Raw genomic sequence first — 22547 nt, forward strand, 5'->3', positions numbered from 1 at the left:
CCGTGCGGGAGCTGCCCACGCCGAGCGGGTGGAGGCCTGGAGGAGGCTGTGATCCAGTGGGAGACCTGGTGGAGAGAGCGGCCCCTGCTTCCAGGCTGGAGCAGCCTGTCCTTGGAGGACTGCATCCCGTGAAAGAGTGACCCATGCTGCAGCGGTTTTGGGAGGACTGTGTGCCCGTGGGAGGGACTGATGTTGCAGCAGGTGAGGTAGGGCTATTGCTCGTGGGAGTGGAGCCACGCCGGAGAAGTTCACGGAAAATTGTCTCCCGTGGGAGGGACCCTACGGTCTCACAGGGGAAGGACCTCCTCTACCGGAGCAGTGGAAGAAAATCTCGGTGATGAACTGACCAAAACCCCCACGCCCTGCCTCACTGCACTGTCGGTGGGAGGATTTCCCCGACAAGGAAAAGGGAGTGTTTTAAGAGCTTATTTTACTTCTCATTATTCTCCTCTGATCCTGTTAGTAATAAACTAACTTTGCAACCTTAAGCCTGTTTTGCCCTTGAATGGTTCTCCCGGTCCTTGTCTCACCCATGAAGCGTTCGTTGTTTCTCCCCTCTCCGCAGCCCAGCTGTGGCACGGGTGAGCGAGCGACTCCCGTGGGTACCTGGCGATAGGCCAGAGTCAAACCACGACACACAGAAACCGATGGTTCACCCTCGAAGGTTCATGCCCCTCTCCAGGATGCCTGGGGCAGGAAAAACACTGGCAGTTCTCATGCTGAACCCGCACGGGGCACCTCAGGGCCCGGCGTGTGTTCAAGGCGTACGACCTCATACCATACGAACTGGTCCTGGACAGTTTATGCGGGCTGTAAGACAGGAAATTTACCGGGAGCCCTTAGTGCCACCTGCAATTTGGGCTCTGAGGTTGTCAGCCCAGTGCACGAGGCCGGTATAGGAGCGGAGCGCCGGGGGCTGGGGATCACGCGTGTCCCCGTCATGCGCTCCCGACGCGAGCAAGGGCTAAGAGAGCCCAAAGGCCCGGCGGGACCGGTGCCCGCTGCCTGACGCGCTGGCCCTTCGGAGGCTCCCCTCCAGCGGGGCGAGGCTCTCTCTGGCCGCCGCAACAGGGACGGAGGGGACGAAAGGAGCCCCGCGCTGGCCCGGCAGGGCTGCGCGGCGGCTGCGGGCGCCAGGCAGCCCCGCACCGTCCCCCGGCTCGGCCCCTGCGGGCCGGGCCCGCTCCCGCCTCCCGCCAATGACGGCCGGGGCCGTCACCGCGCTGCGTCACGGGGCGGCCGCCAAGATGGCGAAGGTGTCGGAGATGTACGACGTGACTTGGGAAGGTAACGCCGCGCAGCCGGTGGTCCCCGCCCGGGGCAGGGACCGTGCCCGGCCCGGCCGGCCCTCGGCCGCGGGGAGGGGGCGGCGCTCCCGGAGCTCCGGAGCGCGGCGGGCTTGGGCCGGCGCCGGGCGGCCGGACAGGCCCGAGAAACAGCAGCGAGGGGCGGCGGTTCTGCCGGCCGCCCGGCTCCTCGGGCTGTGGGCGGCCGGACCGCAGAAGTGATGACCTGCCCTCGGCCCCTCGGTGCCCTCAGGTCCCCTACCTGGTTCGGAGCGCCCCGCGCTGCCCCGGTGCGCGGAGGGCCATCCTCCCTTCACCTCCCCTCACCTCCCCTCACCTCCCCTCACCTCCCCTCACCTCCCCTCACCTCCCCTCGCCTCCCCTCGCTGCTCCGCAGGGACAGACCCCGCATCCCCAGGGCACAGCGGCAGCCGCTGCGTCGCTTCCCGGCCTTCTCCCTCTGGGTACAGCGCATACCAGCAAAAATGGGCTCTTGGCAGGGTCAGCAGTTTGTGTCATAGCTCATCCTTTGGTCAGCTGAAAATTACCTAATAGTGTAGTAAAACTCGATCATAAACGTTTGTGGGGAAACTCCAAGAAGGTCTGAAGTGACAAAAGTTTTTGAGAATCCCGCCCTCTGGGTCTTTATAGCTTTCACGTCTGCTCGATCACAATGGTGATTTATTTTTCATGTAGCAATACTGTCTGAGCTTTACTTGACGTTCTCAATGATTCTTTTTTTATAACTGGTATTCACATGTGAGCTCAAGACAGAACTCAAGCTCTTTTCAATCTCCTATGAAGAATAAATGATTGGTTTATAATAATAATTTTGTCCGTAAAGGGGGAACCTGTAGCGATGTACCATGAGTTGCAAACATTGTAGTGTAGAGAAGATAATGCAGAGAGAAGCTGTGTGATCTTGGGTTTTCATTTCTTTTCTGCCAATCTGTGAAGAAATAATTGAGCGGTAGAATAATTACCCAGTCAGGAATTAGTGCTTACTTTGGTTTTGTAGCTCATAGGAGGAACATTGGATGGGATGTATTTTATCAGATGCTAGTAACTTGCCCGTTGAAACAGTGCCCATGGTGTCTTACCAGCACTTTTTTCTCTAGTATTGAAGCAAAACAAAATAGAATTTCAAGCATTGAGACGTTGGTTCAAATTCCATTTATCTCAGAAAAAAAATTCACCTGGTATTGAAGAAAATAGTGCAGTAACTGAATTAAAAAGGGTGAAGGCGTGAGCTTGCTTGTCAGTGTGTCTGGAGATCACTGTATAATTAATTTTATTTTGATATTTGGTTGTATCACCATGATGTCGTTAGACTAAATGGGAAAATCTTGATTGACAATTCTTTTATATCTCTTGAATGAAGGTATGGTGCTTGTGAAGCTCAACTTGGATGGAGATCATATGGATCAATACTGGTGTTACTGTTAGATTTTCACAGAAGTTGCCCTAAACCACCTTGTGTTGAAAAATTTTCCAGTTTGGTTTGTTGTTTTTTTTTTCTTGAGCAGATGTTATTACAAAATGCAGGGATTTAGTTTTTTGGGGTTTTTTTTCCTGTTGTTCTTGGGTATTGATGATGGAAAAGAGAAATGAGCTTTTTCACAGGATGGGTAACATGCACTGTGAACTTGTCTCTGTACATTTAGCCCTAGATTGTTTTGGCCTGGAGTGTATTGTTTTGCAGAGTGTATGTTTATGGTCTAATTTAGAGGCCAGGTAGGATATTCAAGCTTACTGCTTTTGGACTTGGATAATTCTTACTGAGGTGAGCTTCCTACTCTCAGAAATAACCTCCACATTTTGTTTAGAAGAGTTCTGATTGAAAGTTGTGGCATTGTGCTAGGTGTAGACTTTTGCATATGGGTGGGATTGAGTGAAAAATTTTGGAGGACCAGCTGATGAGTTTTGTCATATCAGCTTCTCAGTCTCTTCAAGTGTACATCCAAATGAAAGGCTGGTGTGTATTGGTACAAGGGACTGTTTCCACTTTGGAAACATGTATTTGAAAAGTTCTGTATTTTTTTTCTGTTGCAAGAGATGAAAAGTAAAGTGGAAAATGGATGCTTCAACAAAGATTTTTCTTAAAAAAGATAACTTTTTTTGTCTGTGTGAGCTTTAACATTAAAGGTCACATTAACTTTAAGATACTCGTGCAGCAAAGCTTTTCATGGGTGAAGTGATTCCAGCAGTGTTGTGACCTAGTTCCTAGCAAAGAACTTGAACACAGTTCTAGGAATTTTATGTAGCTCATTTTGTATCTCTGTAAAGTGCCTAATTTATGTGAAACCAGGTCTGTGGTTGATATGTCCTTTATATATCCAGGCCTTTCTAAAGAGGACATTTTATACTTACCTATTGCTTAAAGATGTGATTTAAAGTTAGGAAAGAAGAATAACATGTAGCAAATTAAATAGTTTGTATCTTGCTTTGCTTTTCACTCAGGTTCTTTGAGACAGATGTAGGAGTTTAACCATTGTTAAATTTTTTTAGTACATGCAAGGTACGGGTGGTTAGGAAAGATAACTGAAAATAACTGTGTTTTCCAGTGTGGGAGTGTTGTTTTTAAGTTTTCTTTCTTTACTTTGTTGCTGAATCTCAAGCTTTAAAGTGTATTTGGAAATCTGTGTAGCAGCAAAACATCTTGTTTAACTTCATAGCCTTGTTCAATGGGCTTAGATGATCCAATACCATATTTTACACTAAAACTTTTTACTTGAGACAAAGGTGATATGTTGCTGCTTTTAATTTTATTTTTTTTGGGGGGGTTGGGTTTTTTTTAATACTGGTACTAATTATCCTAGAGAAAATGGCATATTTCCTGCTTCCTTCATAAATAAAAAAAAAAATTAGAAACTATGTGGAGTGACAGGAAGCCATAAACTGCAGGTGTAGCCAGGGAGTGTGATGTAGTAGGCTTGCACATCACTTGGTACCTGGTGATGTGCAGCCTCTTACTGCGACTTTCTTAAGCTATGCAGAATAATGTAGAAACTTTGCAGAATAAACATTTAGCATATTTTCAGTGATACATTGTAGGTGAATTTTCTTGGGAGTGGAAATATTAAAAAAAGCAAACATCTGTGCAATTTAATTTTAGGAGCCAGTTTTGGAGTACACAAGTGTAAAATTAGTGTGATCTGCAAACAGACAGCAGTTCAAGAGCTGTTAAAATAACAATCAACTTCCATGGAAAATGCATCTGACATATTGTCAGAATTGGACAGAATAAGCCAGGTTTTCTTTTCTTACCCTTGCACAGCAGCATAATGGTGTTAAGCACATCACACCCTACCAAAGGGAATCAGTGACTTCTGAGCTTTTTGAGGATCTTTGAGTGCAGTCATGGCAACTCTTGTTTCAGTCAATAATTCTCCTCAGTGGATATCAAAATGAAAAAGAGAAAGGAATGGCATATTCTTTAAACTACCTTTCTTTTGATATAAATTGAAAAAACGCAAGAAGTATTTTTTAAGATTTTTATTAGCGCTGAATACCTCTTGCTTAAGTTCTCTGTAACATTAAATTAGTATTGCTATTTTCCGTGTTAAAAATTGCACTGCTTCAATTGTGGCACTTAAAAAGTTTTCATTACCATGTGAGACTTTTTTCAAGGAACCCTTCGTCATTTTTGAAAATCTCATAAAATACTTTATAAGATGAAGTTTAACAGTGTGTATATTTCTTGCAAATGTGTATATCTGGGAACATATTATATACGAGAAGAGAAAATTCCAAATGAATTTAGAAACTGAGCACTGCTATCTTTAATGTCTCCAGTCAGAGTCCACTTTAGGTGACAAACTCCCTTTCTGTGGCTTAGAAGCTCAATTCATATTTAGTTTGTATAGAAAGTCGCTAGGAAGTAGGAAACAGCCCAACATTTTATGTCTGTAATAATCTATGGGCATATTAACTGTTTTTGATGTGCTTTTGTTGTGTTCTGTGCTGTCTTTATGTTCTTTCAGGTATTCCTAATTTTCAGTTGTAATCAAAGAGTCAGATCAGTTTACTCTGGGTTTTCTATATGGATTTATGGGATTACAGCAGGCAAAGGTGAGATGCTAGGTTTTTTTTTTAGATTGAGGCCTTTTTGACAGAAGAGTTGCCAGGGCTACAGGCAGCATCTGCATCACCCAGCTGTGACACCTGTGCCTCTGCCTGCACCTGCCAGATGAGAGTGCACAGATGTGGACTGTGGGCGCAGATTTGGCATCTGTAACAGAGAATCAATATACACATAAGCTCTGGAAATGTAATGGCTGCTGGGTCCCTGAGCGACTGCTGTGGTAGCAGCTATATGCCACGGTGCTATTTTGGAGTTTGAAATTTCTGTCTGCCCCAAAGTGGTAATTTCCTTCATTTCATCAGGTGCTTTTAGATATCAAGGACTTGAAAACTACGTGCAATGCAAAGTGGAAGTGTAGGTAATTATAGGAGGGTTGTTTCATATCTGGTTGCTCAGGCCAAATGAACTGACACCTTTCTGGACAGAAAAATGAAACATAGGGTGTATCTCTTGGGTTGTGGTAGACTTCTTGCGTGGTTTTAGGCAAGAGCAAACATTGTCCCAAGTGCCTCTGTTCATTAGAACTTGTGACTTTGATTTACATGTCACATGCAGGCCAATTTAGAAAAACCCAAGTCTAAAACAAATGTATAAATTGCTCAGCACCAGCGTATAGGTGACAGGAGAACTTGTAATTAAACTTAGACATTTCTTTACCTTACTTTATTTTTTCTTCTTAAATCCCTAATTGCTTCTGCCCAGCCTCGTATTGTGTCCAAGACTTAAGGTGTTATCTTCTGACTCTTTTGATAGATTTCTTAGTAAAATAATCATTGTTTGTCAACATTGTGAAAAGCCATGTGTAATTTTACTGCAGTTCTTAGTGTTTTCTTTCTTCTATCTTTTACATAAAATTCAGTATTTCTAAAATTAATAAATCTTTAATTCATCAGCTGATGTTCTATTCTCTGTTCTATGGGCTTTTTTCCATTGCTGTAAGTGTACTTGTGTGATGAATGGTAGATGTACCTTCTGTTAATATATAATTCAGACATTATTCCATTTAGAATTACACTGGAATGGAGGCATTGATAATTTCCGAGTAAATGAGTGGGTGGAAATCAGACAGCTTATTTATTTTTAGGCATTTAGCTTGTCAGCTTTTGTGAATGTTTGTGTTCACTCACATTCTTGCCGTCTGACGTTGAATTTCCAGGGACCATCATATGTCTAGAACCATTTAACTTTGCCCATGCATATGAAATGTAACCCTGTGGTGGTTTTGGTTGAATTTCAAAACACAAAATGTAGCACAGTAACAGTCTTATGAGCGATCCGAGATCACTTCAGGTAGATGGAACAGCTCTCAGTGCTTCATTTTTAACTGTCATTTATGTTAACTCTGTGTTTTGAAGTGCAAGAAAAACTGACAGTGTTTAGATCTGTTGCTGTATTTATTTTTCCAGCTGCTGTAACGTTTTAAAAAAATATTAGCAACAGTTATCCTGGTACCTTCTTATTAGTAAAGCCAGTATCTAGTAATGAAAACTGTTTTCCTTAAGTTTTCTCAAAATTTGTTCTTGTGTATAGAACAGCTATACATATATAAATGTATGTGTATATAAAATCACATTCTTAGCAATTTCCTGATCTAGAGGATAAATAAAGCTGAGGCAAGGTAGCATTCTCTAGCTGACTTGATGAATATGCCTGCTCTCTTGGAGATCTTAAACGTACTCTTGAAACAAAATCCTATATAATAGAATAAACTATTGTTTCCCTCTTGCCTAGGTAAATAGTGATACCTTTTATACTTCCCTGATGTAGAAAGCCTTCACATCTATGTCTATCTTCATTGAAGCTCCTTTCTCTAGGAGTGTGTTGATTCCTTTCAGTGTAGAAGTTCTAATGGTTTTTCTAAAATTTCAAGTGAAAATTTATCAACGTGTAGCAGAAATGCAGTTTTAGTGTTGTTTGTAAATGTGTGAAACTACTCAGGAGAAATCTCTTGTAGGTTATTTTACCTAACAATGCATAATTTTTTTTATTTATGGGATAGCTAGGTATAAATTTTTTTACTGCATACGTTGTTGTTCTGAGAGACTGCAAACTTAGAAGTTGAAGTGATTACTTTAGAGCATGAACACAGTTTGGGTAATAGGGTTTCAGAAATCTGTTCTCTACTAGTTTGCTAATATTACTATAAGTCACTTTCTTAGCTCTGTTGCTCTTTAATCCCATTCTTCATATGTGTATATCTTATCTCTCATATGAACATTCAAGTTCCATTACTATCTGAAAATCTCATTTTTTTTTCCCTTTGCCCACAGATATGCGTGATAAAATGAGGAAATGGAGAGAAGAAAACTACCGAAACAGTGAACAGATAGTGGATGTTGGAGAAGAGTTAATTAATGAATATGCATCCAAACTTGGAGATGACAGTAAGTAAACAATCATTATTTTAAAAGTTTCCTTTTCTGATTTGCTTTTCTTTTTTCAGTCTTCTGTTTTATTTAACAGGCTTTATATTCTCTTTCACTAAATGCTGTTGTTGATTAAATATATATTACTTTCTTAGTCTAATAGGCTTCCAGAATTCCAAGAGTTTATTTCTTTCCCAAATGTGGGCTGCAGTGAGAACACCCATAAAAATTACCTGATAGAACTGTTAGCTTGCTGTATTAGTATTTAGACTGCAATGTGAAAATTTAATTTGAAACTGTTACTTAGATGTTATTCTGCCCGATTTTCAACACTGTGACAGAAATTGAAGCAAGTCCTCACAGGGATCTGTCTAGGATATGGCAGTTATGAGTTTGGGAAAAATGGAGAATTAGAGCATTTTTGCCTTTCAAGATGTCAGAAAGTATTTTGGCACTAAAAGCACTAAATAGCTTGAATAAGTTTTTGATTAATTCCAGCAGTTTCTTAATTTGTTTGTGTTTCAGCCGTGATTCATGGAAGTAGAAGGGGAAAAATGTACAGACAGAATTAATTAATCCTGTTTACATGATAGGTGCTTTCTATTATCTTAAACAAACGCTAAACCAATTATCTGCGTTTATTGTCTCTTTGTTTCCAGTTTGGATAATTTATGAACAGGTGATGATTGCTGCCCTGGACTGCAGTCGAGATGATTTGGCATTGGTAAGTTTTCAAGTTGACTTTTCTTTCACACTGTATGTTTTTGTCCTGGATATCTCTTCCAGATAGTTTTTTGGACAGCTACAGGATATTCTGAACTCCATAGTCTGGACTGGTAGAAAGAATATCTACCAGGAAATACGCAGCTATGAAGAAACTGCCACCACCCACCTCCTCTAAGGCATAACTTATGTTTAGACAGATCACTTCACTTCCAATAGCCATGAAAATATTTACAGCTACTCTGGTATGGGCTAAAGGTCAAGAATAATATTGAAGTTGCCATATTGTACAGAGAGTGTTTATTGAAAACCTCTCAAATTATATTGGTTTTCTGAATGTTTTGAGGTAAAATGACCCATCTTACATGTCATGCTGGCTGCCATCAAAGAAATCACTGACATATTGGAGCAGGTCTTCAAGACGAACAAGGAGCTGGATAACATAATGTGTAAGGAAAGGCTGGGAGATTGGTGTTAAGTCTTAGGAAAGTCAAGAAGGATTTTTGAATGTATACTGATGGGAGGGAAGGTATAAAGAAGGTGGGCACATACTGTCATAGGTATGCAACAGAAGACAAATGTGGGGCATAAGCTGCAACAAAGGAAATTCCACTTACATATTAGGAAGAACTTTGTGAATGCTTTATGACAAGTGACACATTGAAGCTGTGGAATCTCCTTTGGAAATACTTTAAAATTAGATTGGGATATGGCTCTGCACTCCCTTGGAAACTGGCTCCCTTTTGAGTGAGGATTTGGAGCAGCTGACCTCCAAAAGTATTGCAATCCAAGTTATTTGGGGGTTGTTGATAAAAATATTGTTAATAGATATTTGAGGTTTGTCAATTTATATGCGTTCAATTTATATGAGTTTTGTAAATTTATATTTAAATTTATTTGAATGATATAAATAACAATTGAGATAGAATTAGCTTATTTTGAACTGTAACCTGTTTGTTAGATTAAAAACAAAAAAAAGCCACTGAAACAAATGAACAAAACAACCCAGTCAGTTTAGCTAATCCTTTAAAGGCAAAAACAGGAAAAGGCAAAAGTTTGTCTTACAGGAAAATTTTAATCATCTTTTCACCCCTCCTTCACAAAACAGTCAGAAGAAAACAGAGACTTACCTTGTGTCCTGAAAGCCATCAAGCTTGAGCTTATTCTAAGTAAAAAGCCACTTTCAGGGCTCCAGGTCTTTCATGGCAGTTACTCCTCCAATGCCTTGTTCTCTGTCAGATGACAAAATATGTCATAAAATCTTTAAGGTTCATGTGATGTCATTTGGGTAAAACTTAATGCAAGGGGTCAGATTAGAGGATGAAATTGGGAGAAGGGAAGATTGAAAGTAGGCAGAACTAGACAGGGTTATCTGGTGTCCCATATATATATATATATATATATATATATATATGGTGAAATTAAATATGCTGGAAAATTGGAAAATATAGTACAAGACTTTGAACTAGTGAACCCACTGAACTTCGCTCTCTTTTGTCCCTCAGAAGAAAATACTGTTGTAGTATAGCTGTTTGTTTAAAGAAAAACAAATAGACTTACTGTTTAAATAAATACACTTCTGTGTCCTGAGTTATATGTAAAACAGATTTGGTCTTTATTTTCAGGGTCTTTTAAAGAAGACTTTCACAAAATTGTTGACGGAGCCAGTGTTGAAAAATCAGTTGTGAAACAGTCTTTGTTTTTTCTAACCCTGGCAGGGAGTTTAAATTTCAGTGTCTGTGCCCTTCAAGGAATATTGCTTGAGATGAGGGAATGCAACATTTTATACGCATCTCAGAAATGAGATTAAAAATATAGGTGGAAACATAGAGGTTTTTTTATTTTTTAATTTAATTGATTTACAATAAAGAGATAGTTAATTCAAACAAGTCAACATCATCCATGGCATTTTACTACAGCTGTAGCTCCAAAGCAGACAAACAGTTTTGTCACTTCTGTTTTTTTTAGCAGTGAGCATTTGACAGCTGGGATGCATTTTGCTTAGGGGGATAGATATCATCTGCTCCAAATGAGAAGCTGAGGTAGCTTTCAGAGTAATTTCTCTGACTTTTGTTTTTTTTATTTTTCTTTCCTCTATTTATTATTTTCTGTCCTTTCTATCCTTCTCAAAAAGCCCATGTGTAATGCATGCCCCTGCTGTAGCCAGCCAGTGGGTTCACACAGGTGGTTTAGTGCTATCACCTATTGTTGGCAGCACTTGCATTACTAGTATTTTATCTGCTGAAGTCCAGCTTTATGTTTCTCTGCCTTTGTATGATATTTAAAAAGTCAGAAAGTAAATTAAGTACATGTTGAAGTTTCACATGCAAATTACGTTTGCCACTGTAACAGAGAATTCTGAAAGAATTTCGCACGTAAATTATTGACATGGGGCAAAACCAGTCCTCAACAAAATAAATTACTATGAGGGTTACTGGTCCCATTTAAAAAGAGGGCATTCAGTGCTTCTGAGTCCAGAACATTTTGAGGATATAGTTGATGTAGTTTATTTATGCACTTTTGGTTTTATTGGTGTTACAGTGAGTTGTTAATGCTTTATTACAGCTTTTCCTGTCACTTTATTGTGTCTGATAGCTTAATTTACAGGAGTAGGCTGCTGTGTTTGGTTGGGTAATGGTTGTGTAGTGAGATCTAATGTGAACAATTCTGGCCTTGCATTTCTCCTGCACTTTAGAACTACTTTCATATTGTCAGTGAGGATTTTTTAGATGTAAAAGTCCATCTACAGATTGTGGACTTTAATATTGTAAATGTTACTATTTTTGTTACTTGGTTTGTTTGGTTTTTTTTGGAGAAAAATAGTACATGTGTTCATAAAGATCACTATCCTTCAGGTTTCACTGATCACTGGACCACAGGATGGATTTGTTGTATGCAAAAGTTCTTTTTGAAGTCTACAGGGTTGTCTGGGTTTTAAAAGCTGGAGTGAATCTACTTTTCTGGAGTGTTTTGTAAATTTTCCTGTCTCTTAAGAATGGTCAGAGATTATTTCAGACATCTTGTAACAAGCTGCTAAATACATGTGATTTTTTTATGACTAGAGCAACAGCAGTTCACCTAGATATCACTCAAAGTACCACGAAACAATTTCTATGCTAAACCTCATCCTTTCTATATGACAATTTGTTGTAAAGATCTTGGTTCATTGCAAATTAAGTTGATTGGGATAAAAATAGTTGTTCTTGCTTGAAGCTAAGCATCAGAGCTTTGGTCACTGTTGCTTTCTCACTTCTATTTCTTAGCATCTGGGAGAGATGCAAGTATTCCTCTTGGATGTGCTTTAGCAACCTGTTTATCTACAGAAACAAAGAGGGATCCTACTAATGGTTACTGATCTGTAAATGAAAAATCTGCTTTTCCTTTGACCAGTGGATTGATGATATGGAGCATATGCTAGTAGATGGGCATCTGCTAGACCTTGAGGTCTGAAGAGCAAGATTCTAAGTTGAGTTGCATAAATAGATGCCTGGAAGAGGAGGATTCAGTGTGAAGCTTTTAACATGATGCACACCATTGGTCTGTTTTTAGAGCCTATGGTCTGTCCTGCTTCCCAATGTCATGACTCAGAGATGAACTTTACAGTGCTATTTAGCTGCATTCGTGATTGGGTTATGAGTTTGCTGTGGGGAAGTTGTGACTCAGCCCCTCTGCCAAACATCTTCTACCAATCCAGAAAAATCTGCCTGTGATGAATTCTTTTTATCCAGCCCAGGTGTCTCATTGATTTCAAGAGTTAAAATTATGCCTCTTCTGCCAGCAGCTTGTACCCAGGCCAGTGGGAAACATTTACTTTGGATTTAAAAGTTTTGTTTTAAAAATAAACACAGAGCATTGTATTAGCATAGTTTGTTCCATTGTGAAATATCCATTTATTAAAGAAATATCACTTAAACTCTTACTGTCTTTGTTTTTTTTACTGTCATTGTGTCATTGTGGGGCGACTAAACAGAATTCAAGTTTTAATAATGTCAGAGCTGTTTTAGTAGGTGAGTGTAATTTTCTGGGCAAATAACTAGTTCCAAGAGGGCCTGACAGTCTAATGCCCTGTATGGAAGATACTTTTTAAAATTAGTCATCTAACAGAATTTCAGTTTCCAACCTTCTCTTTATTAATGCTTTTATTTTGAAATATTGCTTATTTCAAAAATTAGTATTTACTTTTACTCAGAACTGGTGTGACAGGTAATTGAATTACGATCTAAGGCCTTTTTTTTTTCCTATTCTTCTAGCTTCTGTGAAGATAATTATATTCACAATAGTATTTTTGGTTCTTTGTATAGTTTTGCCTTCAGGAGCTGAGGCGGCAGTTTCCTGGGAGCCACAGAGTTAAACGATTAACTGGAATGCGATTTGAAGCTATGGAAAGGTAAAGCTTGAATTTTAAAAAATGTACTTTCTGTTAGAAAACAATGTTTGCTCTTTCTTAAAAAGCATTCAGCCATTACAAAACGGCAAAATAATGCTGGGCAGTTTCTGTATAGCAAGTAACAGTGTGTATGATAATTTTAAGATTTTTAGCCATTGGTATTGCATTTTTGCAGGTACTGTGCAGTGTTTCATTTTTGCAATCTTCCCATCAGAGATCATAGATCATTTACAGCCTAAGTCATTATGCAGTAGAGCACTGCACAGTTTTTTGGCAAATTTTGTGTGGTGTAAGTTTCATCTGAGAGAGCTAGGGCAGCATATGAAAATCAGTGCCAGTGGTTTTTTTGCCTTAATTCTTCTTTAATATTCCTGATTACTGCAGGGTGCAGCTCTTTACTCTTGTTTCCTCAGTGTGGGTAAATTAGCTTAAAAAGGATTAAATCTATAGAGTTTGTTATAGAAATCAAAAAACGTATGAAATTGAATGGCAGAACATAAAAATCAGACTAGCTTTTTGAAATATCCTGTAGAAGGGCTATAACATACTACATTTTACAGAAATTACTAAAAATAGTGAACAGATTAAAACTTGACAGCTTTCCAGATGAGTGATCTGAGGATTTGAGGATGACCTTTATTGTACACATTTCTCCTTGGATACATCTTTGTTGTCAGCATTCTGTTCAATAGCACTTTTCTTGGATGTTAAGAATGGCTTCCAGTGCCTGTGAATGATAGGAAGTCTGTTCCATGCCACATTTTGCATACAGAGTTGGTGAGTTTGGAGCCTTTGGAGCATCATGATAAAAAGGAATTAGAAGTACACCCTAAATGCTTTTTTAAAATACACTTAGCATATGTTCTTAATCCAATACATTCTTGCAAAATTAGCTTTGAAATGGCATTTGATACGAAACACTGATCAATGTCCATTGCTTGAATCAATAAGAATAAATGGACTCCACTCAGCAGAGCTGTCTCAGGGCAACCAGATGCTCTATGTTTCACACTCACTTTATATAAAATGCATCTTTTCTGAAGAATTTCCATTAAACTTAGCTCTCTTGCCTTTATTTTATATTGGGTAGAGAAGCAGAGAATGACAGAAGTTTTTCCTAACTCTATTCAGAAGTACAATAGATCATAATTCAGTTCAGGCTTATGTGACTACATTAAAGATGTTACTGCATGGGAACTGATCTTTGTGGGTGATGACTGCTGCACTAACATCATGTGTGGTTTCAGCAATGAAGCATTATTGAGCTTGATCTTTCTGAAAGTGCTCATCACAGTTCTTAACAAAATGTCTCTGTCAGATCAGATCCTTGAGATTAGAGTATCAGGGAACAGAGAAATTAACAAAAACTGAAGTTTCATGTCCATAGTTCATGTTCTGTTTTCTCCAGAAGTCAGAGTAGAAAGAGGCTTCAGCTTGGCGTTGTTTTGAACAGGAACCCATCTGCAGGTACCCTAAGCATTGCCCTGGAGGAAGCCTGTCTGTCTCCCCTGACTATAAAAGAAGGCTAGAAAGATTCAGGCTGCAGGCATCATGTTTACTTCAATTGAAGTGAACTTCTTACTAAATTCTAAGTGACTTGTAGGGTCTAGGGAGGATCTCCTTTCCCCAACAGGAAGAGGAAATAGTGAAGAACATCTCCATAGACTGACACATCCCTGTAGACACTTGCTAATAAAAATAATAATGTTCTGGGACTTCACTGTGTAAAGCTGGGATTATGGCCACCAGATTCAGTCTTCTAAAATGCATTTGACAAAGCAGCAACTAACAGAGAGCACAAATACAGCATTTTACAGCACATCTGCTCAGGTCTCTAGCAGTCACCTTCTACTCATTTCTGGTTTTGTGCTTCCTTTCACACTAGTTCCTATACATTATGGTAGCTGGAGTGGACAGCTGAGCTATGGTAATGTCAGCACTGCTTGGAGAACTGTGCAAGTGTGTAAATGAGTGTCTAAGGTGATGTCTAAGGAATGTGGAGCATCAGAAATCAATCAGCAGTATCTCTGACAAACTACCTGTCAAACTACACATGAAAACACAATGTATGCCCTAGTTCTGTGGTGATAGCACAACAGCTGTGTAGTGAAATGTGGTTTGAATTGAATGATTTAATTTGTTGAGGCTGTGTACACAGCTGACTGAACACACAGAACTGTTTCCCAGGAAGTTTGAAGTGCTCATAGACCCTGAAGTAAGCTGTTTCAAGTACACTTTAGATAGCAGAATAAATTGATAAACAAGTAAAAAAAGTGGGAAATGGTGGAAGACATTTTTATTATAGTCTTTGGTAGACTCCTATCTTTCCAGTTTGCTGTATGCAGCTGTTTATACTTTTTAAAGTCACAACAGATGGAACTTTACATGGAGTTTTTAAGTTACAACGATGAAGTGGAATGTCATTATTTTGGAGTTTCTGTTTCTTGGGAGATATGAAAGGGTGAGTAGGGATGTGATGGTTGAATGATGGTTGAATCTATTGGGTAGAGATAAAGAGAGAACAGGAGAGTGAGAGTCTGGGTGTAAAATATCTGTGTTGCTGCTGAAATGGTATTTCATGAAACAACTGGTGACAAAAAAAAATACAGCTTTTGATACTTAGCACTCTCTCAAAAGAATTTTGTATAAATATAGTTTGCTTAGTATATGTATATTATATTTCAGTATAAAAAATGCAGGAGGGTTATTAACTATTGCAAAGAGAGTCAAAAAGTCAAAAGTTCTGTCTTAGCAGAAATGAATGTGAATGATTTCTTTGTACAGGTATGATGATGCTATCCAGTTATATGACAGAATTTTACAAGAAGATTCAACTAATACAGTAAGTTTAAAAGATAATTCTAAGCTGCAGTAATGTGTTGTTTGAAACTGTGACTGTTTTCTGTTTCAGTGTGGAAAAATGTGTCTGTATTACTGTATTTGTTTCCTTTAGTCTTCTGTTACAATAACCAATGTTACCTTCATTTCATGATGGGAAGGTGTGATGGAATACCTGCTTAAACACTGATTTAAGAGAGAGATTATAACTAGTGATATTTCCAGAAATCTTAGTAGTGTTTAGAATTGGGCCTTTCAACTCTTTCATTTCCCAGAACATTCAGTATTCAAAAGACTAATATAGTCTGCCATGTGTATTCTGTGTTTCTAATGCATAATCTTACTTAAGATTATACATTGAATCTATATACTTAACATTATATATTGAATAGCAGTTATTTTGATTTATGTGTGTGACACTTTACTAGCTCTTCAGTCAAAATGCATGAAGCATGCCAGTTGTATAAAACAAAGTCTGAGACAGACTGTACTGTTCTTCTAAGCATTTTTTGAATGCTGTTTGTAAAAGCCACTGTGAGCTATTAGCTGCCAAAATAAAAGTCTAGAGAAACTTGTAGTAATGTATTTTCATTGGTATTTTTTTCCCACAAGGATAAAACTTAAAATATGAAGAGTCTATGGAGTTTCAGATTTTTGTATGACATAGATGTTTATTGGAAAGTCAAAAAATTATTATTAATCATTGAGGTTACAAGTGTTACTTGGTTTTGAGGAACTGTCTACTGGGTAAACTTCTGTGTAAATGTAATACTTTGGATATTGCAGGTATTTTGGAAATCTTGCATAAATCTTACTAGGTGTGTGTTGAACCTCTACATTTCCTTGGTCAGTTTATTTGATGTGATTTGCTATTCAGGAGGGGAAAACCCACAGAAACACAGATAACTGGGATTAACTAGGGTATGCCAGAGCTGGACATAAATCATGTGCCATCCCTTAAACTAAGTAAATCATTAAAAAAACCTCACCAAACAAATTGAAAAGCGAGCAACAACGGTAAAAAAACACCCCAAACCACCAGGAAGTTATTTTTGAGGCAGCACATCTGGAAACAATACCAAATCCAGCACTCAGAAAACAGTGGTAGGTTAAAGTCTGTCTTTTAGCAGTGGTAGAACTCACAGATTTGTGCAAGGATAAAAGGAACTATTTCAGTTCTTGACTCTTCATTCTCCCTGAAATAGTAGGAGCTTGAGCTCAAGAGGTTTTGAGCACAAGATGCATAGGTGTCCACAGTAAATGGTGGGTTTTATCACTGCATATCCCAAAGGGTTTAACACTAAATCTTAAGTCATGTTGGACCAATATGGAACCCATTTGCAGTGATATCACAGAATGGGTCACCTTGGTGCATGTTTTATGAGCTTTTGCTGACACCAGTGGAAAATGGTGCACCATAATACAGTGACTATTATGGACCACAGATCTTTGAAGTCTGCATTTTTGGCAGTTGCCCTTCACTATCTCAATATAGCTAACATTGAGTGTTTTGTTGGATGGCATTACAAAACAAAATTATATATTTAAATAAGTAAAATGCATGATTATTTCTTTATTTGAATTTTCTCCATAACCAAATAATAAAGATCCATAAACTTGTAATATTAGAAGCATAAGTTGTGAATATTAGAACAGTTGTTGGATTTCTTAATTCTGATAATAGAATTGGAGAATGTTAAATGCAAAGGAAGGTTCCTTGCTGTATAACTAGAATTTGTAAGGCTTGAATGTCGTGAGTGAAAGTTAAATAAAAAGTTTTGATAAATTGTCATGTGTAGATTTCTTTGTGTTATCTACCTGCTAATTATTTCCATGCACACATGTGGCTGCTGTAGGAAAATAAATAATGCAAGATTTTAGGAAAGCTGCCGTTGCTCAGCTTGTCTTGGCATTTACATAACTTTATAGAAATTTCTTCTGATCTGCTGACACATGGAGTTACTTATATACATTGAATGTTTTGGCAAGTGCTTTATGTGAAACATAGACATTTGTTCACACAAATCGTGTAAAAATCATACCTTGCATTGACTGATCAAAAAGTAGCATGGAAAAAGATTTTACCAAAAAATTACTTCTTTTAGACACACAGCAGAATTTTCCATTATAAAAAATAAAGTTTGAACTCAAATTATGTAATGGACATTTACACTTTGGTAAAAGTGAGGTTTTGTTGCTGAAATTAAGATAACAATAGTTACTTAATTTCTTAGGATAGAATTCAAAATAGTCTTTATTTTTAAAATATGGTCATCACTAAGTTTTGTCTCACTCTGTGCTTACTTGCTGAAAAAGATGACTCATTTGACAATGGAACAGTGTTAATGTCACCTCAGAGATTTTGTTTCAATTTTCAAAGCATGTAGATGTTGAGTAATAGTCTCTTTTCTAAAGACTTTAATGAGTGAAATGTGACTCTTGTGAATTGCATAACTTGCATACATTTCAATAGGGTAAGAATTGGAATCTCTTCCATTGTTACTTATTTTGTTTGAGATGATGACATGTCAGAAGTCAAGCTGACAGATTACTCTTATTAAGGCTGCATTGTATTTTCTATCACAGGGCACTTTTTATTAATTAAAATTTTATGTAGTGTCCAATTGAAAATGTTTCTAGTGATGCTGCACAGTGACTGATACATTTTTAGATCTTCAGATAAAATGCTTATTCTGTTTCTCAGAACAAAATAGAAGAGAGTTACTGGTTTTCTAGTAGTGTTGGTAGAAAGGGCTTTTTTATTTGTTTTTGCTCTTTATGTCTTTCATTGAGAAATAATTACTGTGTTTTGCTTTGGAGGAAAGCCTTTTAGTTAGAAAGCTAAATATTTTTTGCCAGTCTTCTTGAGGTGGTCTGTCCAGTAGTGCAGAGAAGCCTGTTGAAGAGAAAGGAAGTTGGGTTCACGTATTCTAGACTTAGACTGTCTGCTGTTATCCTAGTGCACCTGCAGTTTCTTCTCATTATTCAGCTCAGCCATCAAGAGGATTGCAGAGCACTTACTCAACACCTGGGGAAAGTGAGATAAGGCACATAGCTGTGCCTTAATTCTATTCCACAGAAAATATGGAGTCTTTTTTAGGATAATTCTTCAGCTGTTTTTCTTAACACCTTTTCAACCACGCTTTTTATGCAAGACACTCTGAAAGCTTCCTTACCTTAGGACATGTGGATAGTCTAATTACCATCATGGGTTTAGAAATATAGTTGTTTAAATGAAGAGTTTAAAATTTTAATAGTAAGACAGTGTTCTCATCAACTCTATTATTTATAGGAGTGAACAGGAACAAGTGTATGCATATGGTCACATGAAGTTGCCCTTTCTCTTACTATGTTGGGATTATTTTTGTAGATGAGCTGGACATATTTCAGTGAGGCACAGGAAGTGGTTGAAGACCTCTGGGAATCAGGAATACTAGAAGGATTCAGATCAAAATCTTACTATTGTGTAAATAGGCAGTAGTTATGTACCATGAATGTCTGAGTTCATCACTTTCTGTGACTGTGTGTTGTTACCATCTTGACTGTATAGGTGACGTTTCTTTCCCTACCTCCTTGTCTCCACTAAATAAGATGAGAATAATGAGCCCTGAATTTGAGCACTGGATATCTGTTTATCATCTGAACTGTGATAATTCCTTAAAACAGCTGCAGTAGCTGTGAATTCATTTTTAACAGAGACCTTCTGTGAGGATCTTTGTACATTTATCTACAGGATGCTCTGAGTTGCAGAAGGGAAAACTGCTCGCCAAATGAAGCATCTACTAATGGGGAGAATTTTCTGAGGTGACATATATATTTCCTTAAATATATTTGCTGTACTGCCAGGAAAGACAGAACTAGACCTAAACAAAATGGTGTATAGAGGTAGTTTTAAAGGGGATAAAAACAGATAGCTTGGCACTGTCTGACAGGATGGAGTTGGTGAGAGTTGTAAAGATCAGAAGCTGCTACTTCAGTTAGTTCCCAGTGAGAACTGATGGGTAAGCTAGGAATGCACTATGTGGTCCTAAAAAATATTTTTTTTGCCTTTGACAGAGCATATACCATTACAGGGTTGTTTTTTTTTTTGTTTCTTGTTCAGTCATGATCAGTGAAGTAAGAAAGCAGAGTGTGTTCCACCATTTTTCCCATGTTTTGTGTGTGTAGCACTTTTAAATGTTGATGGAGATTTTGTATCTTGAAATTAAGTATTTGAGAACAGAAGAGCAACTGTACTGCAGTTGTGGCAGAAGTCTGTTTAACTTGTTCTGTGTCTGGCTTTGACTTACTGCAGATACCAGAAGTGTGTAAGAGCAGGGCAATGACAGTATGCTGAGGTTTGTTCTGCCAGTTTCTGTTCATCTTCATGTTGCAGTTTTCCTGTACCAGAAGTGATAACTCTGTTTTTAATGGCTCTTCATGAAACTTCTACACAGATTTATTTTTAAAATTGCTTGTTTGCCATGCCTACATCTACAACATAATTGAGAAATTAAATGTTGTAATTTTTTATTGGATTGTGCAAATCTCCTGTTTGTGTTTTTTTTTCCTTTCCCACACCTTCAATCTAACAATTTTATTTAATACCTCTGAATTTGTTTGTTACTGTCAGCAGTTATTTTCACTTTATTAATACTCATGACTTCAGGGATCTTCCCCACTTTTTCTTCCCTCTAAGCTAAGAGGTTCTAATGTGCTGCTGTTCTTGTTGCCATTCTGTGCCTTAAAACTCTGCTGCTGTTCTCTGTGTCACTTCTATGTTTTTTCCTGTATTTGGATGAGAAATGAGAGGACTGAACAGCAGTCAGTATTCAAAATGCAAGAGCATTATGGACTTAAAAAGTGATGCCATGGCTGTGTCTCTTGTGTATTGTTTTCTGATAACTCAGTATCACAGTATTTTCAGTTTGGGGTTTTGGGGCAGGGTTTTTGGATTTTTTAAGATGGTTTCTGAACATTGAATTGATGTTTTATAGAACTTTTTATTGCAAATACAGTATCTCCCTCTTAACAGGACAAATTCAGACAGTTTTTTTTGTGTACATTCAATTAGTATTGTTTGACCCTATATGCAGCCATTTATGTAGATTAAATTTAATGGGTTGTTTTATTGTGCTGGTAAAATATTCATTATGATTCTTTATTGTGAATGCTATTCTTTGCTGCTGTCTTGTTCTTTATTCTTAAATAAGTCCTTATCAACATTTAACTTTACATCTCTATTTATGTCACTTATTAATTCACTTGTTCGATCTTTTACCAAGAGTGCTGAGCAGTAGTTTTCAATACAGGTGATTCTGGGAGTCTCAGTGCAGAGAAATCTTTTTCTCTATTTTATATTTTTCGACTTATCCACATTCCCCTATTAGGTAGTGGTAACTAGTTTCCTTCAGAGCTTTTAGCTTCAGGTTGAGACATCTTGTTGAAATTATTTCTTAAGTCAAAGATGAGTCTTACATGGGTCTTTATTCACCTACACTTTGAGACTCCTTGAAGAGCTCCACTAGATAAGGGAAGACTTACTTTCCTCTGTGTAAACTGTTCTTACTTTTTGCTGGTATGTAACATTTTTCATGTTACCTAAAGCCAGCCTAGGCTTTAGCTTTTTAGCTCCTGTTAGATTGCTCTGTGCTGGTGTTAGACTTTATAGGTTGTTTATTGAATACAAAAAGTTACGTTTTTGTTTTGTTATGTTATCCCAAAAAAGGCAGCTTCAACCCAGTAGCTCTGTGCCTGCCTAGGTTTGCAAGCTTTAACTGTCTCGCATGACTAACTTTGAAAAAAGTCTGAATTCTAGTAAGAATAAATTCATTATTGTGGTTGTTTGTGATTATGTGCTATTTTTGACATCTGTGTCATTTTTTCCCTCTATCTTAGTTGTAGTTGTTTACACTTCTGTTTTGATTTGCATAATGTAATCTGAAGGAAAATGTTTCAATGTTTCAAACTCTTAGACCAAATACACATTTTCTAAAATATTAAAAAGAAAGAAAAAATTATTTTTAAGATGAAAAGTATCATGTGTTTAATGCTTTAGTAGTTACATAGATAAGAAATTCTTCTTCTGCCGGTCTCAATCCCTAAAAATTCTCTCTTGATATGTTTTACTATTGAAAGGAAGAAGCTGATAAATGTTCAAGTCCTCACTTCATTTTGAGTCTATTTAATGCTAATTAAAAAGAATCATAACAAATGGAGTTCTTATGCCGGATTGGGAATTATTAGTCTTTAAAAGAAATACCTTACAAGGGTTCACTTCTTAAAAAATTTGTACCTACTGAAGTACCTTAGTCCATATGTTACTGATTCTTTAAGTACTTCTTTAAGATGCATTTATCTTTCCATTATGAATTATGGAGTTACAGAATTAGCCAATATCCATTCTAGTGGTTTGCTTTAAACTCTGAAAAATTGAGGGGGAAATCTGTGTCATAGTATCTGCATGGTCAAATTCTGCAGATCTTGTTACAGCACTGGCAGTTTTGCATTTTCCTTTTTACTTAAGGTGGAAGAAGGAAGATTGAATTAATTTTTATATGAGGCTTGTTCTAGAAAGTCTGTTGTGATGTGAAGAACTGAAATGTACCCCTTGAATGCCATTTTTAAAATCTTTATCAACATAATTGTGACTATTTTAGTAGGCTTCTTAGACTTCAAAATAATTTCAAGTCTCTGTATTTAAAAAATAATTTCTCAAGAATGTTCTTGAAGAACAAAAATTGAAATTATTGTTGAAATTAAATTACTAATTTAATTATTAATTTAGATTAATAATTAAACTTCAAATTAATAATTGAACACACTGGTACTCTGTATTTTGCAGTTTTTCAGTATCTTGCAATAGATACCCTAAAAATGAGTTT

General features: G+C 37.7%; 1 protein-coding gene across 1 annotated transcript in view; it reads left to right on the plus strand.

The window, feature by feature from the left end:
• The first annotated feature begins 1169 nt into the window (after positions 1-1169).
• Positions 1170-22547, plus strand: part of EMC2 (ER membrane protein complex subunit 2) — a 36710-nt gene continuing 15332 nt past the window's right edge. The window contains exons 1-5 of the mRNA XM_015618764.3: positions 1170-1287; positions 7641-7754; positions 8396-8460; positions 12761-12846; positions 15631-15688. Of these exons, the coding sequence (XP_015474250.1) occupies positions 1200-1287; positions 7641-7754; positions 8396-8460; positions 12761-12846; positions 15631-15688 (411 nt within the window). The 5' untranslated portion in view covers positions 1170-1199. The remainder of the gene's footprint in view (positions 1288-7640; positions 7755-8395; positions 8461-12760; positions 12847-15630; positions 15689-22547) is intronic.

Source organism: Parus major, chromosome 2 (genome assembly GCF_001522545.3).
Source record: "Parus major isolate Abel chromosome 2, Parus_major1.1, whole genome shotgun sequence".
NCBI lineage: Eukaryota > Metazoa > Chordata > Aves > Passeriformes > Paridae > Parus > Parus major.